Raw genomic sequence first — 20,363 nt, forward strand, 5'->3', positions numbered from 1 at the left:
ATATGTTGGTGTTGAATGCTGATCCTTAGTAACAGTAGAGTATCTCTTTCCATTAATGTTACTTTACAGAATGTAAATGACATATCAAGCACAAAGCAGTTCAGAAGTTAGATATAAACTCTAACACCAAACAGTTTTCTGAAGTGGTTATACTTGGCCATCCTCCCACTGTTTTATTTAAAAAAAAAAAAAAAAAAAAAAAAGGAGGGGGAGAAAGATTGAGGTTGCGAAGTCCAGAAGTCAGCAAATGCCAAATTTATGGTTGCTGCTACAACCCTGATTTTTTTTTTTTTTTAATTTATTCCTTTTTCTAACCCACACAATGAATGAGACATAAGTCTGCTGAAAAAATTAGGTTATGATCATACACTGATCTCAGAGGCAAGCATAACACACAGACAAAAGCTTATGAACTGTGGATGTTCTGGCAGATTTGAAGTGAACCTGCCGCAGTGTATGATACTGGATTTACTTTGTTTGCATTCAGCTGACTGTTCTGACATGCTACTACAATTTTTCAAGAAGCATAAGTGAGAGTAAGAAATTACGGTTTTTGAAAGTTTTGAATGTTATGCCTGAATTAAATAGGATGGTGTCCTTTTAGTTGTGTTCAGTTATTTGCATCAACAGATCATGAAATTAAAGTTTCTGATTTTTTTTTCTTGGTAACTTTTTATTTCTTTAATTACACTAGGGAAGGTTTGACTCCTTTATATTTACTGTGGATGGAGAGGTTAAAGAAGTGTTGATAAACTATATAGTTCTTCTGTTTGTTTTGAGTAATTGATAGAAAATATGACTCCTTAATACTCATCACTTCAAGAAGAAATGACATAGGTATAGCAATGAAGCAATATTGCTGCTAGGGTAAGCACAGGCTGTACAAGCCTTCTTAGAACCCTGGGCTCTTAGCCCAGACTAGTTGTTTGTGTTGGTGCTTTCTTCCACATCTCCACTGCTATCCATAGTTGAACTAAATTAGCAAGAAATACCGAGTATGAAGTGTGTTTGCTTTTGTGGTCCTAAATTAAGCATTGATTTTTGTCCTGTATGTGATAATGAAATGTGGAGCTTCTGCTTTGCTTTGTCCCTACAGTATTGTCAATTCCATAACTTTCAGAAAAAATGAGGCAAATGGAAATAAAAAGCATTTTAACATCTTTTATTTCAAGAGGCTTTTTTCTTCTTTTATGCAAACCATGGTGTATAACAGAATCTTGCTTTCATGCTCTGATTACTTGTGTGTGTGTTGGAGGGGAAGTGAGAGAAGGTGGATTTCAAGTCTCTACTCATGCAGAAGATTCTGGGTGGAATAAGGGGAAGAAGATTAAGTTACTAGGCGAGTTAAGGTTACAATTTGAATAGGCTGGTAAAATTGGAAAAATTGAGACAATTTATAATATCTTCACTGTTTAAATGTTAATAAATCAGTACACATTTAAACAGACTTTAGTATGCATACAGGCAATTATTGTAGAGTAGTGACCCCAGCATAAATGCAGAGCCAGCACTACAATAACTTGTCTGAGTAGCAACGGCTTTAATTTATTCAGAGTCAGGGAAATAATAGCAACTAACTCAGATTGCACATTATCATATTTTAATGACACTCTTGAAATATTTAAAATGCCATTGGCTTGATGCTTTCTTGAGGAGGATTCTGAATTCAAATTTATAGTTAAAGATTTTATTTTGTTATAGAGTGTTACTGTACTGAAAGCTTACTATGGATGCTTTTTGCTTGTGTTGTATACTTGTGTACAAGGCTTGAACACTTATTTGATTATTCTGTTTTCCTCATCCTTAGAACAATTTTTTGTTTCACAGATAGGCTGATGGATTGTGGTCCATTTTCACAACACTACGTATTTTTTTTTCAGGACTGTTACAACCCACCAATTTCCCACTGCCAAAAAAACCCACCAACAAACCACAAAATAACCCAAACAAAAAAACTTCAAAACCCCCAACCTTTCCAATCTGGCCTCAAAGTGGCAGTGTCTCATTATGACCAAAAGAATACTAATAGTGTGTTGAGTTTCATGATCACCAAGTTTGATATTTTATAGCTAAATATAATACTTAAATCTCAGAATGTATGGGTTGGTGGGGTTTTTTTGTTTTTGTTCCCCCCCCCCCCCCCCGCTAGTCAATAGAAGGTATTATAGACCATCTTTTGAAAAACAATCATGAAAATAATGGAGCACAGCATATTTTGTCATATATAATCTTTCTATTCTAAGTTTTTCTACAATTGCTATGTAAATTGCAGTGGTTACCTGGTCACTTCAATGCAATATGAATTCACCCTTGCCAAAAAGGGTATTCCACCTTTTATTTCTCATCCTCATTGACTAAAAAGGTGTTCTGACTGCTTTCTGCTATGTGCCTTGTGTCAGCAACAGTATTAAACTCAACAGTAAGATCACTTGCAACTGCTTGTCTGAAAAGTAGCCCAGCAGAAAGAAAACCAAAATCAATTTTGAGCTGGATCAGTTCCTGCTAGGACACTGTGTGTGTATAAACACCAGTACCAGAACAAGGGAGGTGGTAGCAATGATGGGTAAGTCAAGTTGGAATGCCCTTTTTGCTGAAAGCACAGCCGTAGGAAGACTGATTAAAGTAGCCATGTAATCACAGCTTTGGTTTTGAATGTGAGTAATATTATCGAGGGAGAAAGCAGAAGTCCCCAGATTTTTTTTTTCTGTATGTGTGTTAATATTTAATACCCACAAATTTCACTTTTGGCTTTTCTGCAAGATTTTGATTTTTTTTTTTTTTTGATAGCTATATAGAGAACTCATATAAAGATGCTAAGTTACTGTAGAAAAATAATTATTCTTTCAATGCTGAATTAATGGAGAGCAAAATCCCTCTAATGACCTACTGATATGTTTCTTGCTAATGTCAGTTAGTTCTCCAGCTGTAATGTGGAATGGGTAGGAAAAAATCACCTACTTTCTCTATGGCCAAAGAAGCAGAAATGTTTTGGAAAAAAACTAGCATGAAGAAATTGGATTGGCTGATTTCAAGTGATATGAGAACCCTGCCAAATCCTGCAAGGGGGGATTTACCAGCAGGTTACCAATGCCAGGCTGGAATTGTGGTGTCTGCACTGACTGATACATTTGATTGACATAGTAAAAACTTACACGTTTTGTCCACTACAAGACTTTGGCAGACTTAATCTGGTCCACAGGACAATGTTAAGTTTTTTTTTTTTTTTTCTGAACTGGCAAAAATTTCTGTAACTATAGAACATATAAAGAAAGATACGGGTGAATCACTGAACTGAACATAAAGGGGAAAAATGTTGTCCAATGGCTTTGCTTACTTGAAGAAATTAAGTAATATCAATTCTGTTAGTATGTTTTCAGTAAAAGCCCCAAAAATTTGCTGACATCTGCTTTGAATACTTGCAGAACAGAATTGGCTGGTTGATTATATATAAATATAGGAGCATTTCATTTAACTGTTGGGAGGAATGTTTTGATATAATTGTGTCCCTGCAGAAGCTTTCATAAAATTATTGATTACCATAAGGGAAATTGTTAATGAAATTAAAAAAAAAAAAAAAAATCTAGTTTAGGACATGTATCCATCTGGATGTTTGCTAGAAGTCATTCAAATCTTTGAAGACCTGTTGTATTTCATGTATTCATGCAAGATCTGGAAGTCAGAATCTGTTTTAGATTAGATGATTAAGTCCTAATATTTTTCTGTACATTTATAGTAAATAGTAATAGTACAGCTGTACAGTTCTATGGTAAAACCTTTATAATAGCAGAAGGACTCCAGGTGAGGCAGCACTTTGTGTACTTTCTGTCCTTTTCTGTATGGTATCCGGCTACTCTGGTATCACTGTTAAACCTAACCCTAAAAAAGTCTTTAAAAATTCTAAAAATCTGTCTTTTTTTTTTTTTTATGTCTATTCTTGATTTAATGACAAAAAGTACTTTTTAAGGTATTTATAGGAAATGAAAAGGTTTTTATAGGAAATGACAAGATTCAGAAATCCCGACGTCCTTAAGATAGTCTTTAAGGCTGAGCTCAAGAAGAAATGCCATGAAGAACCAATGACATTATCTCTACTCTGGTCTCACTGTAATAGTTATATTTCCTATGTTAGAGTTTATAGCAAGGAAAACAAGCAGTTTGAAGAAGTTAAACAAGTAACAGTGTATCTCATTAATATGCATGTAGTGAAAAGGTGCATTGTCCCATATGTCTGTGATTAAAACAAAACAGCTGCAGCCACAGGCAAACTTGCATACATTTGTATTAAAGCCAGATGCAGACTAATTTGATTTGGTCAATACTTCTGATACTGTGTTAAATAATACCATTTTTGAAACATTGCTCAAATTAGTGATGAGATTAAGAGCATTTTTATGTGCTTTGCTGAATAGAAAATGATGTTGGCATCATCTTAAGTGTGTTGCTTAATTAGTGCCACTATGTATGTGACTTTTAGATCTGACCTGAGCAAAAATACACACAGAAATTCATCTTTTTTGTCCCTTCTCTTTAGATGAACTTCGTCAAGCTATCGTGGCCATGATGAATAGAAAGGATGAACTGGAAGAACAGAATAGGTAGTTTTCTTTATCTAGTCAAGAGGCACTATAATTAAAAAAAATCTGTTTCTGATATAAGCTGTCCTGTGTGTAAAGCTATATACATAATTGTGTAATCTTTTTGATGTATATATTATTTTTCTGTGAAAGGCAAGCTTAATACTGCAATATTCAACTGTTGATACTGAAGAGTAATGTTTGAAGGTCAACTTTTTCCTTTGAATTAGAATCACATATAACTCTTTGTATCTTGGGAGCTTTTGCCAGTTGTAGTTTTTTCAAAACCAAAACTTATAGCCAAAAGATTCTTAAGATCTCTTAAGATAGCTTTCCAAATGGGTAAAAGTTTGTCCTTATACAAATATTCAGAAAATTTCCTTTTTTCCCCTTCCGGTGCAGAAGTGATGTAGGATGGTTAATGATGTTACACTGAAAGTGGCTGTCATGTGTGAGTGTCTTTATATTCACTTGGGGCAAAATGATGATGTAAATGTAAAAATGATAAGTCGCTTATTTAAAATGCTATCAAAACTACTTTGTATTTATTTAGTCGACTGGAACACATCATTAGATGAATGAAAATACAAATGTATTCAAGACATACTGTTATGCTGTAGTAGGGCTATTTTGGTAATTTACATGTCTCTATAGATATTTTAATTTTTTTTTTTTTTAACATCGAGACTACCAGCTGATCCCATTTTCCTGCCTCTTATCATCCCCACTCCCATAATTGCAAGTTATTGCCCCATTCAGGTTTGCATTTTTTGGCAGAAGTACCAGGATGCTTTGGGTTTTACCATTATGCATCATGCTGACTTTTGCTATCTCATCAAAGGTTTTACACAGAGGTCTATGGCAGTGCTCTCAGTAGAGACAAGACCCCTACCTGTCTCCTGCTCTCGCTAGTAAATATATTGCTATAGATTATTCCTGAGATGTACGGACTTGCACTGAAGCACTGAAACCAGATCATAAGCTGTTTTCTAGAATAAATTCTTTCTGCATGATGGTGCAGTAAGTACCATAATAGGTTGTGCTTTGGGCATGTTGATGAGATTTTAATACAAATTAATAGTAAGCACTTAAAACTCTTTTGAGTGAGTCCTTTTTCCTTGTAGCTTTTCATATCTTTGTGTAATCAAATCAGGTGAATTTATTACATTGAATAATGAAATTTTAGGATGACATTAATGGTATCATTCAGGCAACCTACTCTGTGATTTGTAGAGTATCCTCTGATTACTAGGTGGTGTTTGCAGTGTTCTGACAGAGGCTGCTCCCTTCTTCCAGATCTCTGAGAAATCTGCTTGATGGAGAGATGGAGCATTCTGCAGCACTAAGGCAGGAAATGGACAACTGGAGAAGGAAAGTAGCGGAACAGGAAGAGCGACATGCCACAAAAGTCCAAGCCTTGGCACGGTAAGAAGCGCTGAAAGTGTCATAAAAAGTAACAGCAGTGGAACAAGGGAATAAAAAATTCTGCATACAAGAAAAAATAATTTTCAAGTAGTTTAGTTTTCAGAAGAACATAAGTGATTTAGGACTAAAAATCCCATGGACTTTAGTTGAATTTAAGCTGAAAAAAACCTTTGGAAGATTTTCTGACAAATTTAGTGGGTTTGTGGTTTTTGTTTTGTTAACAGTAAGTGAGAGTTTAAAATATTAGTAAAACCACCGTTACAGCTCCAGAGGAAAGAATATTAGTGAGCTGAACTTACGACAACACCAAGTTTAATTTTAAAAAGTAATTAGACTAATATTAAGAAATATAAGCCATGAAAATAGCAGCAGTTAGATAATGAGACTAGATACAAAGGAATACATGTATGTGAAGGTAAATGTAAGAAGACTTTTCTCTCTTCATATATCTGCTTTGTCCAGTTCTAACTCCCGCTCCCTTTTTTTCTTTTAAATTCATTTTTATTTTACTTAATATTTGGGAGATGCTTGGTATAGCTGTCTGCCCAATCTGGAACAAATCACAATATCAAGGTCCTGTTTTTTTTTTCTTCTATTGGATATATTATATTCTTAATGTTGTTAAAGTACCTAGCACTGTCTGCAAACAGTATTTTCCAAACCTCAAATCTGATACAGCTTTTAAATATAAGGGGGTGGGGAAGGGAACAGAAACAGTGTGTCAATGTTTATTGTGAACAGACTGATGTTGCTGTCCTAGAATAATGAAATGCTCATTCTAGTAGTGGAAATGGCTGCTTTGGTGCATGTGTAAAACATAGATTTTTTTTTTTTTTCTTTTTTTTCTTTTTCAAAAATACACAAGCTAGATTGTTGGGATTCTAGCTCTCAGATCTGGAGCCGGTGAGGACTTGTTTTGGAGACTATTTCATTTGAATATTACTCCACAGTATTTTCTCTGGTAGATGTCTTATATAGTTCCACACTGAGTTTAGCGTGGGAACCCCTCTTCTCCCAGCAAGTTCTTACTTCAGTCAGTAGAAACTTTGCTGAGTGATCCTAGTGTCAGTTAAATTGGTAGGAATATTTGAAACAAACTTTATTTGTTGCTTTCAGTTATATAGAATAGGTCAGTGTCAGCTTCTGCTGACACAGATACCCTTCTGTATGTACCCTCATGTATCTAAGCAGTAAAGAATGGATTATCCATCCTCTTTAGTGATCAGTTTCCATCTGATCTGTCTTCCTTCTATCTGATTATTTATGCATGACTTTGTTTTCCTTGGGCTGATGTGTTTTTCTTGTCCTGTTGTCAGGTTTTCATGACTGACCACTTTATCAACCACTGTATCATAAGCAACAGTTGCTTATGATAAGCTTACAGTTGCTTGATACTGTTGCCAAACAGTATCAACGGTACCAGCTTCTAAAGTGGTGCAACTGCTTCCCCCTAGCTCAAGGAAGGTCAGCTGGAACGGGTCACTCAGGACCATTTCCAGTCAGGTTTTGAATATCTCCACAGATGGAGACTCCACAAACCCTCTGGGCAATGTTGTTGGCAGGGACCCATTGGCAATGCTCTTCCTAATGTGGTGCAAGATGCTGCTGGCTTTCTTTTCTGCGAAGGGTGCATTGCTGGCTGGTGATCAGCTTGCTGTCCACCAGGACTCCCAGAGCTGCTTCCCAGCTCCCAACATGTATGGGTGCCTAGGACTATTCTTCCCCAGATGCAGGACTTTGCATTTCCCCTTGTTGAACTTCAAGGGATTCATCTGAGTCCAATTCTCCAGCCTGTCCATGTCCCTCTGAATGGCAGCACAACCATCCAGTGTATCAGCTGCTCCCCAGTTTTGTATTGTCTGTGAACTTGCTGGGGGTGCACTCTGTCCCAGCATTCATGTTGTTAATGAAGGTGTTAAACAACATTGGCCCCCGTAGTGACTTGCCTCCAGCTTGACTTTGTGCTACAGCTATGCTGAAAGAAAAGAATTTTAACCCTCCCCTTGTCTAAATGTGATTTAGCTTACGAAAGACTTTTGCAGGTAAATGCTGCTGTAATAGTGTGATTTTCTTCTTACAATTCTAAATAAGCTCTAGAGTAACCTATGATACCTAAGATCTTGGGGATGATTCAAATGTATAGTAAACAACAAACCTATCCCAAATGTTAAGTAAGATTAGTAATCTGTGCCTTATCACAGAGAGAAGTGTTTATTTTCTGTGTGCGCAGGCAGAATGCTTAGTGTCAATTGTGAAGTACCACAGCTGAGATTCCTATAAGCTTTTTATTGCATAGCAGAACTAGTATCTGAAAATGATAAATATAAAGCTTTCTTTAAAAAAAAAAAGTATTTAGAACGTTACTAATTCTGCTTTTGATGACACATCAAACCGAACTACTCACTTTGAGGGAGGGAGAGATATGCATAAGCGGGTTTGACATTCATGTGATGTAGGGCAATTGAGACAATGCAAATACTTCATCATTTAATATTCACGTTTCAGGTTATAAGAATTGTATATTCATATTTCTTTGACTCACTTCCCCCACAGTTTTAGAATTTGCAGTGACATAAGGGTGAATCAGATATTTGTCATGCACATACCTTTTTAAAGAATACATAAGGAGCTTTTATAACAAGATCTAAAGACATGCTCACTTAGAATAACTTGTTAGTTTTAAACAAGTTTATTTAATTTCTCTTATTGCTACGGAGACTGGGTATGCTGTGTGGATTGTTCTTCTGAAAGTCAGTTTACCTTGTCACATGATAAAAACAGTGTTGGGAGCTGCTTAGGTACAACAAATTCTTATGTCACCAGTTATTTTGGACTTCGGATGCATTTCTTTAATGATTCATTGCAACTCATTTTCTAGCACATAAGAAACTTTACATATAGTTATTTTGGAATATAGGTTTCTCTTCTAAATTCTTTTGTTGGTTCACTTTGTACACTGTAGGTGATGCTGCTGCAATAGTAAGAGTAGTAAAATTTTTTTAATAAGTAATATTTTAAACAAGGAATTTGGGCAAGCTGAATAATTTGAAGAATTTGAAATAACAAAAATTGTGGAAATTCTTTGTAAGTGCTGCGTAATACACTAGGTGAGTGAGAGGAAACTAAGTTTCAGGTATTTTGTAATAGTGAAATCTCACTGTTCACCTTGAAAGCAATTCATCACATGACCAGAGTAGAAAAATTTCTGTGACTGTAATATTTTGAACATCTTAAGGCAAGGAAAATCATTCAGTAACAATCTGACTATTGTAATTTGATGAACAAATATGCTTCAGATTATAAGAGCTGATATTTATGTGTCCTCCCAAAGCTCTTGTGAAGAATTTGACTTAAATATCTTCCTGAAGGCTTTGAGAACACAAATTTCAGTGACACATCAGTCAGTGTTGAAATGATTACTTCTGGATATCTGCAAAATTGATTTATTCATCTGGTCTCCTAGACTCTCTGAAGAGTCTCTGGTCTCCTAGACAAAATGCTAGCTTCCTTAGAGAAATTTTCCTGAGTTTCCTAAGTTCTCTTTGAAAAATGGAAAAATTCTTAGGTCATTTTAGTTTCAAGTAGTGGTAATCTCATTCTTCCATGTGGAGTATTTGAATAGTGCTCTCATAACAGTTATGATAATTGTTTCAAAAGGAGCAGTCTCAGCATTCAACCTATTTCCTAGCCTTCTGATAGAATAGACTAAATAGACTCTCTAGTATCATTTTGTAAGCTGCTTTTTTTGTTGTTTTTCTTTTTTTTTTTTGTTTTTTTTTTTTCCTTGTCAATGAGCCTTTCTCAAATTGCACGGACACACTGTGCCAGTGGCTTCTTGGCAATGCTAAAGTTTTTAAATTGAGATTCTTTTTTCTGTATGGAATACTATTACATCCCTTTGCGAGGCAAAGAAATTTATTCAAGTTGACTGTGAAATTGGATAATCTCAGATTGCATATTCTTAGACTATATTCAGAAATGTTGGAGGAAAGCATTTTACAAAGGACAGGCTTTGTAGCAAGAAAAGCAGATAGAAAGAGAAGGTGATAATTCACTGTATAGGGAAATGGGGGATGAGAATTTGACTGTACTTTATCTTACACTTTTATGTACCTTCTGTTTACGTTCTGTAACCTAATCTGCCTCCTTTTATCTAGTGTCTGTATTATTTAAGCCACATTGCTTTTGGATTTGGCATTTTATATTAATCTGTTTTACAATACTTCATTCAGAGCCATAGCGCGTCAGTGATGGGTGAAATGATGTGTTGTGCATCTTGAAATGATTGCATCACTTACCTTAAGCAGCAGCTTAGAGAGAGGAAAAAATATCTCTTGTCCCTGCTTGTGAAAACTAATTTGAATATTCCTATATTCAATGGGGTTTTTTTCCTGCTTAGTTAGTTGGTAACATGTCACAAGTTACAAAAACATTTTATAAAAAGTGAGATACGTTATTTCATAAGATAAACAACTTCCTCATATTTCTTATCCACAAAGCCATTTTTTGCTTTTTCAGATGTGATATCAATGCTAAGATAGAGCCCTTTCATAATTTAGATTTGAACACAGTCTGTGTTGTGAAGCTATTGTGAGGATAGTTTTCAGTTTATCATGCATGTAGTGTTTGTCTTTCACAGAATCACAGAATCATATAGGTTGGAAAAGACCTCTAAGATCATCGAGTCCAACCATAAACCTAATACTGCCAAAACCACCACTACACCATGTCCATAAGCACCTCATCCAAACGTCCTTTAAATACCTCCAGGGATGGCGACTCAACCACTTCCCTGGGCAGCCTGTTCCAATGCTTGATAACCCTCTCGGTGAAGAAAAATTTCCTAATATCCAGTCTAAACCTCCCCTGGCGCAACTTGAGGCCATTTCCTCTTATCCTATCACTTGTTACCTGGGAGAAGAGACCGACCCCCACCTCTCTACAACCTCCTTTCAGGTAGTTGAAGAGAGTGATAAGGTCTCCCCTCAGCCTCCTTTTCTCCAGGCTAAACAGTCCCAGCTCCCTCAGCCGCTCCTCATAAGACTTCTGCTCCAGACCCTTCACCAGCTTCGTTGCCCTTCTCTGCACACGCTCCAGTACCTCAATATCCCTCTTGTAGTGGGGGGCCCAAAACTGAACACAGTATTCGAGGAGCGGCCTCACCAGTGCCGAGTACAGGGGCACAATCACTTCCCTAGTCCTGCTGGCCACGCTATTTTTGATACAAGCCAGGATGCCATTGGCTTTCTTGGCCGCCTGGGCACACTGCTGGCTCATATTCAGGCGGCTGTCAACCAACACCCCCAGGTCCTTCTCTGCCAGGCAGCTTTCCAGCCACTCTTCCCCAAGCCTGTAGCGTTGCATGGGGTTGCTGTGGCCCAAGTGCAGGACCTTGCACTTGGCCTTGTTAAACCTCATACAATTGACCTCGGCCCATCCATCCAGCCTGTCCAGGTCCCTCTGCAGAGCCTGCCTACCCTCCAGCAGATCAACACTCCCACACAACTTGGTGTCATCTGCAAACTTACTGAGGGTGCACTCGATCCCTTCGTCCAGATCATTGATAAAGATGTTAAACAGAACTGGCCCCAACACCGAGCCCTGGGGAACACCGCTTGTGACCGGCCGCCAACCGGAGTAAACTCCATTCACCACCACTCTTTGGGCCCGGCCGTCCAGCCAGTTCTTTACCCAGCGAAGAGTAAAGCAGTTCATGACAAGCTTTCATGACAAGCAGTTAAGTTTATCACATTTTTTCCTCCTTACAGTTTTTTTCGGAGATTGTATTTATACTATAATCTCATATTGTATATAGTTCAACTTCCACTTTGTCCTGGTTTCGGCTGGGATAGAGTTAATTTTCTTCCTAGTAGCTGGTATAGTGCTGTGTTTTGGATTTAGGATGAGAATAATGTTTAGTATGAGAATAATGTTGATAATACACTGATGTGTTAGCTGTTGCTAAGCTGTGCTTACACTGGTCAAGGACTTTTCAGCTTCCCATGCTCTGCCAAGTGCACAAGAAGCTGGGAGGGGGCACAGCCAGGACAGCTGACCCCAACTGGCCAAAGGGCTATTCCGTACCATATGGCCTCATGCTCAGCCTATAAACTGGGGGGAGTTGGCCAGGGGGGCAGCGATCGCTGCTCGGGGACGGGCTGGGCATCGGTCAGTGGGTGGTGAGCGGTTTCATTACTTGTTTTTTTCCTAGGTTTTGTTTCCCTCTCTCTCTTTTTCTCGTTGTTCTCCTCTTCATTACAATTTATTGTTATTATTATTATTTTATTTTTTTTCAATTATTAAACTGTTCTTATCTCAACCGACAAGTTTTCTTACTTTTGCTCTTCAGATTCTCTCCCCTATCCCACCGGGGGGGAGGGTGAGGGAGTGGCTGTGTGGTACTTGGTTGCCGACTGGAGCTAAACCGCAACACACTTCTATGAGTAATACTTCTCATTTTTCTTATTTCATTTAGGGTGTATATGATCACAATTAATTGTGATCTTGCACCTCCTAATAGTAGGATCATAGGATAATTCAGGTTGGAAGGCTTCTCTGGAAGTCATCTAGCCCAGCCTCTGTATATAGATTCTACATATTCTTGCAGTACACTGTTTATTTCAATTCATTCTCAAGATTCATGCAATTTTTTTATTATTTGGAGATTTGGTATGTTTATAGTGTTTTCTAAAACACCAAGTTTGTCTCAAGACATAGATATCTGTTGGATTTTTGTTGTGGGTTTTTTTTTTTTTGGTAAGCCTAAATTTAGAAATAAGACACGTTTTAGGAGCAAGCTCCACAGAAAGCACTCGTTAGTATCTGATGTTTGTGCCAGAAGCTTAATTACACTATTCTTCAGGCCACTATAGTTGAGATAGATGAGAAGCTACTCTTTTTTTTTTCAAATTCTTGTCTTACAACGCTCATTTTATGATGCTACAAAAATCATAACTTAAAGGTATATTGTTCTTTAACCTTTTAATAAAATTTTTGGAAATCAGCTTTTATAAAACAGTTTCTTACTGGTATTAATTTGTATTAACAGCCAGAAATCTTATTTTGACGAACATAAGATGCATCTGATTTGACTTGCATAGTAGACCTTTACTGCACTTGGTATATGTATACATGCTTCAATAGCCATAACTATCTGTCACAGAAACTTTGTGGACATTACTGGAAAATAACCAACCTCCTTCAACTCCCCTTGTTCCCCCATAATGATAGTTTTTAAAAGGGATGCTATCACACAAGGAAGGTGGGGGAGATTTCACCTGCGGGGCCTTGGTCCTTCTCCAAGAATACAGCAGAAGTCCCAGCAGGGGGGCTGATCCACTGCTGTGTTCCATATGAATAGCATCTCTCTTCCACGATGTCCTCCCTTTGATGTGAGAACATGCTGCTTGTTATCCTGTTACATTCATCCTCTCGATATGAGAGTCCTTAGGGAACAGTTGCTGCTTTTCCTGGTGTGAATTAACTTGTTGGTGAGGATATGCATTTATCAGTAATATTGCATGCTATCTTTTCATTCATTATATACATAAAAGTCAGATATCTGTTTCCCAAAATGTGAACTTGTTTTATGCTGCTAAAAAAAATCATCATTCTTACACTAGTTTTGATTTTTCTTTTAGGCAGGGTTTCCTTAAATGCTAATTTTTAAATAATAAAATTGAGAGGAAATGTAATTATTTTTGCTTCAAAATTAGGCAGGGAATAATTGAAGGTATTTGACAACTTACATTTATTATATAATTGATCATTCCTTGTCATTCTGGATAGGTTTCCAAAAAAGATAATAAATAAGCAAGTTTGTTGCTAAGGTGTTCTGTGGCTGTGTATCATTCATGAATATTTAAAGAAAATTTCTTTTCAGTAAAACAATATTTTGTTTCTGTATTAGTATGATCAATGTCACTAAATATTGCCATTGAAAAGTAAATCCTTTACTATTAATGTTTTATTTCATAGCTTTGGCGAAAAGGATACCTTAAACTAGTAATGCCAGTCCAGTATTGCTTGACATAAAAAAGACCTGACCATATGCATACTCTTGAAAGAAATTTACTGAATGTTTTTGCTTTTTCTGACTTTGGTTTCAGTACAGGAGTTTAGTAGGATCATTAAGATTTTTCCTATAATTTGTGAATACATACAGTGGTTTCTGGTGAATTTTCAAGTATGTCTGACAATAGAAATACTTAGAATTTTAGGGATTTTATGAGATGGTATCTTCCATTCTAGGAAATTGATAAAAGTTACTCATGTATCACCATTTAAGGTTTTGATACTTACATTTATCTTCTCTGTGCTTACAGTTGTTATTATGTACTGATTCATTACTGTAATTAGTATTGTATTTTTCCTCTGGCTTTAAGCAAATAAACTGTTAATGGCTGAGAGTGGATACAGATAATTTTGTAATGTTCTGATTTATCTTCAGGAAAAGTACTAAAGCAAAAAGCTAACTACAGAGTTTAATTGCATCTTAAGTAATTTCACTGGATAAAAGTGAAATTACTTTAAAAGTGAAAGAATAAAATAAACTCTGCCAAAAAAGGTTGATCCTTTTGGATTAGCTTATAAATAAAGTGTTTATTGGAACCTGGAAATATCTTTATCTGGTTTTCTTTGGAGAATAGTCACAGAACTATGGAGAAACTCCTACAGTTGCTTGAAAAAGCTTCAGATGGAATAAAATTTATCCTGCTGTTATAGATGTGTGGCATTTATAAGTTGCTGTATTTAAATGTGTTTGGATTTCTCTAGTCATACTTTTGGACAGATTTTGGAGAAAAATCTGCTCTGTCAGAAACTAACTTTGTCTTAAGAAAAAAAAAGTGGGGAAATTCATATGGATTTTTCTTTGTCTTGAAGACATAAAGATTCAAAGATGTTCTGCTAATCTGCTTCTTACGTGTACTCAAATAATAATAAATCATAAATTTTATTATTGTTTTATTTAGCAAATTAACAAATTATTATTATTTTTAATAGCAAATTATTGCTATTATTAGCAAATTATTGCTTTTATTAGCAAATTATTGCTGATTTAACTCCTCCCCCAGGAGGTTAAATTGTGGTTTCATAGGATGCTTGAAATCAATTTTTTTGGTGATTGGATTTCAAACCTTAGTATTTTTTTCAATGTAGCTCCTAATGTGCAGTTTTCTAGTTTTATAGTCAAACAACCAAAGAAAAGTATGTCTTGTGTCATCGTTCATCAATCACCAATGGTATAAAGCTTAATCAACGACACACACTAGACCTGTGCCATTTGAGCAAAAAGAGTAATTTGTAGGAATACTAGATTGTCATCCTCTATCATTGAGCTGATACAGGGTGAAATGACATATTATCACTCTGTCTTTCAGCTACTTATTAACATGGGAAAAATGATCAGGCAGGGAAATTTGTTATAATTGAGGTTTTGGAGATGGGTGTGCTTTTTAGTGGCTTAGTTCTCTGTCTTTGTTTTCCCATGTATTTCAGCCTGATTTTTTCTTTCTTTTTTTTTCTCTGTTCCCTTCAACTTGTACTTACAGTCTTGTCACTTATTCTTCAGCACAGAATGTGGAATTGTTTGGAGTCAGTTGGACAAGTTGGGTCAGCTGGACAAGAATTTCTGCAAATCTGACACTTAACTCCTGTACAGGAGTTTCTCCTCCTATAAAATACTTGCTATGACTATCTGATACAATGCCTCTTGAAGTCATTAAAGACTTTTTAGTGAATGCTTGCTAAATTTTTTTTTTTAAAACATGCTCTGGTAAAAAGAGCTATATAAATTCATATATATCAGGATGGGCCCTCTTTGGAATCTAGGTGAATAGTAGTAATGAGAAAGAGATATCAAAGAATGAGAAGTAAAAAGATGATAAGTAGGCGTATTAGAAAATTGTGACTGGGCCATGCTATCCTGCTTTGAATTTCAGTCTTGTATCAAAAACCTTAAGTGAATTAAAGTCTTTCTGAAGTTCATCTGTACTGTATCAATTTTAAGTCCATAGGCACAATAGTAAAAAATTGATTTTTTTTTTTTAATGCTGTCTCAGTACAGACAGAAGGCACTGAGTCTATTCTCAAATGTAGAAATGAGATGGTGTATGATTATTTCATGAGAATCCTTAAAACTCAATATATTGTAATTGTATACAGTTATTTCCATGCAGACTTAATTTGCACTTCTGGTGAGAAATCTTTTTGTCTAGCTGTCATATAAATCTTTTTTCATGAATGAATTATTTAGACTTGTTTTAATATAGTATATAGAATTAAACTGTGTTTCTGTGTTTTTTTTTCCTTAATCTGAATATCAGCATGCATCTCTGGTGGAAAAACTGACTTGTTCTTTGTAGTCTAGCAAATGAAAAATATCATAAAATGCATAAAATCATCAAGGACTTTGTTAAATATTGATAGTTGAGTAATCAATAGTTTCTTCTCAATTATTTAGCAACCTCCTACTAAAGGACTGAATAAAATTGAGGTTACATAGTTCAGAAAACTGATTTGAAATCCATAGAAATATGAATATAGTACCAGTCTAGGGTTTTTATACATAAATATGGCATTGCTCACAACAGCAGTTTATTTTTGTGTGTGGGTGTATATATAATATTGTGTGTGTATAGTATGATAAGGAACATCAAACGTATTTGCATGTGTTTCTGAATACTGCTCATTCTTAAATAAATTCCCATAATTAAAATGCCTACCTTTTTGGGTATAACCTCTTTACAGCTTTCTGTAATCTGTTACATATCTAGGGTTTCATCATTCCTAGAGCTTGTAGCACTCCTCTGGCATGATTTTGACCTGCCCATGTTCTCTCTTCTCTCTCTAACCAGTTGCGGGTTTCTTGTGTGTGATGTTACGTGCTGCACCTGTGGCACCTATGTATTTCTACCCTGATATCTTCTTAAAGAAGAGTACAAGTTGTCTGAATTCACTCTCTTGCAACACATTTTAGTTATGTTTCTTCTCCATAAACACTTCTGTCATACATGGTTAACTGAATGGGCTTAGACAGATAATTTTATTTTTAGGCATGCCATTTGTCAGCTTTGTTTAAAATTCAGTCTGTTAGAATCCTTTTTATTTCCCCCCAAATATAAACTAAGGTGCTTAATGTTGTTAGGTGGAGCTATGATGGTACCTGGTTTGAATACTTGTACTTTCCAAAGAAAAATGAGGCAGGCACAGGCACTGAAATATAACAGTTGAAGGGATTAACTTAATTTCTTCTCTTATGGTTTTCATTTAGGAATGGTACGTGGAAAACCTTTACCTTGAATATTGTTGCTGAAAGTGTTGGCATTTTCTTGCAATGATAAAGTCTGTTTCTAAAGCTGAATTCTTATTTGCTTGACTTAAATACTTGGACAACTAGTAAAATTATTATCTAATTTTATGCTGGCCGTTCTGAATTTCCTTGTCTAGTATCCCATCTTTATTTTTTTAATTGATTGTTGATTTAGATAGACAGTATAATTTTTCTGCCATCAATGTAGCATAGTATAGAAAAAAATCTAAATTAAACCATTAATGAAAAGGTTTTGATTATGAAATAATCTGTTTCACTGATGTGTTTATGTGGCCCTGGAAAACTAGTTTTCCTGGTACTCTGCTGTTGATGTATTATTTAATGTGTAAGTCATTATTTTTTTTCATCTTGATGACACAACTTAGTTAAAGCTCATTATTACAGATAGTATGTTTGATTCGATTGAAATGGGCTTTCCTCTATTTTGAGTAAACAATAACATTTATTTATTCTGTTCTTTTTGACAACAGAGAAAATGAGGTGCTAAAAGTGCAACTTAAAAAGTATGTAGGAGCTGTCCAGATGCTCAGAAGAGAAGGTCAAACAGTGGAAGGTAAGGATAAAATGAAGGGGGGGGGGGGAGGGGGAATGGGGAAATATCCATGCACAGGGTTTGTTTTTCTGTATGCTACCACAGAGACAGAGTTTACTGGAGGCATATGTATAGTAATGAAATGATGGAAGTGACTCCTGGACTTGTACAAAACCCGACAATGAAAGAATAACGAGTGAACGGCCATGTCTCTGGTTTACAAGAATCTGCTGGGTTTTTTTCTCTTTTTTTCTTTTTTTTTTTTTTTTCTTTTTGATTGATCCTGGAATGGATCTCTGTAGATAACCAACCACCGAATCTTGTGCAAGCCCTGGTCCATAACCAACACTTCAGCCACACAGAATAATCCTAGTGTGGCTGGGGACATTGTTCAAGCTTCCACGTGCTATCCAGTATGACATCAGCCTTCCCCCTGTTGGAAAATACCAGCATCTGAAAAGATGACAGTTCTGTTTCTATGAGAACTGTCCCTGATGCATCTCTGACTGGGCTATTTGCTGTTGTGTGAACAGTTTTGTAATGCAGATTGATAGCAAACAAAAAGAATGTTATGTGATGGCATACTATCAAATTACTGCTGAGTAGAAACAATCAAGAAGTCTGTGCTTTCCTTGCTGAGTCTTTGCCAAAACAAATGAAATCATTTACATGAAAGTGGGGTTAGCAAGAGATAATTATAAGCCCTATTCATCTCTTCCAACCATCGTAGAGTAATATCTCCCAATAGTGATAATAACATATTTGATATCTTTTTGTTTTGGGAAAAATATGGATGTAGATTTTTGTGCTTATTTTTACAGAGCATTTTCTGGTAGATGGGGTGGTCTTAGCTTTTTCTAGAAAGTTTCTTATTGAAAAAAAGTATCAGATGAAAATTTGATTTAAAAAATAGTCTGTGAATTAATGTGATATTGGAACATAAGAATTATTTTGAGGAGAGAAAATTTAGTATCTCTAGATTATACTAGTAGTGTTGTTTTGGAGATTAGTATTTGCAGACTGTTTGAAATAGACTCTGTATTAAGACCAAACATTTCACTTTCTTTGCTAAGTTGCTCTGACTCTCATGAGCAGATTTTATATCGGAAAGATAACGAGTTATCAGCAGTGTTACCTGTTTTTCTTCAGTGGTCAGTGGTGATAGAAGTGTCTATGACAGAATGAATTGGAGTCTTGACTCTGAATCATCTTCTGGTGGGACCTCTATTTCCACTGACTACAGAAGGTGTTTTGAGAGATGAGGTGGCTTTTCAGAAATTGGCACCGTCTGTCTTTTTTTTTTTTTTTAATTGTCAATATTGTGGTCATATAAGTGGTTGTATGAACGAATACTACATTAATTCTGCTCTTAAGGGCTAGTCACTGTGCTTATCTGTAGTTTAAAAACTTCATTCATCCTTAAAAGGATTTTTGTTAGTGAGAACACGTTTTTACTTCCGACTTTGCTGAAGTGTAGTGATTCATATTAAGAATTATTCACGAAAACCATCGCTTAAGCTTCTTATAATAGCAGAAATTATCCTTCATTAGATACTGACAGTTTCCATGATGAGTGTAATTATAGGGAAAAAAAAAAATATTCCTAGGCTAGCTATATTCTGCCATGTTAAAATTATGCAAATTAGTGAGTGATAAGAATAGAAACTGAGTAGGATGGTCAGATTTTATGGATGAAAAAGGGGGATGGAACAGTACCAGCATTTCTAAAAATGAATAGATATATGCTTTATGCTTAAAGGATATTTAATGAATCCACAGTAATTTTCTGTAATATTTATCATTAGTGACGAGAATAAATTTCAGCTACATGCATTATTTGTAAGATTTTTTCTTATATTCTGACTTCACACATTGTATTTTTATAAAACCATATACTTTTTTTTCTTAGCTGCCATTGGAGATTTATGTGAAATTTTTAGTAGTACTGGGGCTTCTGACTCAAAAAAGTACTTAAGCATGTAAATAATCCCTGAGAACTAATACGTTTAGATACGCTGCAAAAAAGGAGAGTGAAACAGAAGAAAGTTTTTTCTTTTACCAGATTATAGAAACTATAGAAACCCATGGTTTATATACATAACTTGCAGTATCTCATCGTAGGCATTAATATTTTTCAGATGTGAGCCTTTGTAATTAAGAATATTTGCATTATTAGAAAGAGCTATTTGTACTTTTCAGTACATATATCATTGTGTAATTTGAGGCAAATTATTGAATTCCAATTGTGGTATAACTTAAAGTGACTGTAACAACTTGTCTTAAGTAATTTTGTTCTTAATTAGCTTACATGCTTAAAAGGATTAAGAATATATTTACAAGACCTGTTTTATTACTATGTTCTGAGAGTGTGACAATTCTGTGAAGAAAATAGGATGAAGAAACTACTGTTTTCTCTGCTTTTGTCATTTTAAGTTAAAATTCTTGTTGGTTTCTTTTATATATTAATTTACACAGTCATAGGTTAAGGTTCTTGACTTCT

The 20,363-nt window shown here is 35.5% G+C and overlaps 1 protein-coding gene across 4 annotated transcripts in view; it reads left to right on the forward strand.

The window, feature by feature from the left end:
• Positions 1-20,363, forward strand: part of SNX29 (sorting nexin 29) — a 142,262-nt gene that overhangs the window by 31,747 nt on the left and 90,152 nt on the right. For all 4 annotated transcript variants that reach the window (XR_012777580.1, XM_075514826.1, XM_075514828.1 and 1 more), the window contains 3 exons: positions 4,532-4,595; positions 5,871-5,999; positions 17,802-17,884. Coding sequence is in view for 3 of the 4 variants with exons in the window: in XM_075514826.1 (XP_075370941.1) it covers positions 4,532-4,595; positions 5,871-5,999; positions 17,802-17,884 (276 nt within the window). In the remaining variant the exon portion in view is untranslated. The remainder of the gene's footprint in view (positions 1-4,531; positions 4,596-5,870; positions 6,000-17,801; positions 17,885-20,363) is intronic.

Source organism: Mycteria americana, chromosome 12 (assembly GCF_035582795.1).
Source record: "Mycteria americana isolate JAX WOST 10 ecotype Jacksonville Zoo and Gardens chromosome 12, USCA_MyAme_1.0, whole genome shotgun sequence".
Lineage (NCBI taxonomy): Eukaryota > Metazoa > Chordata > Aves > Ciconiiformes > Ciconiidae > Mycteria > Mycteria americana.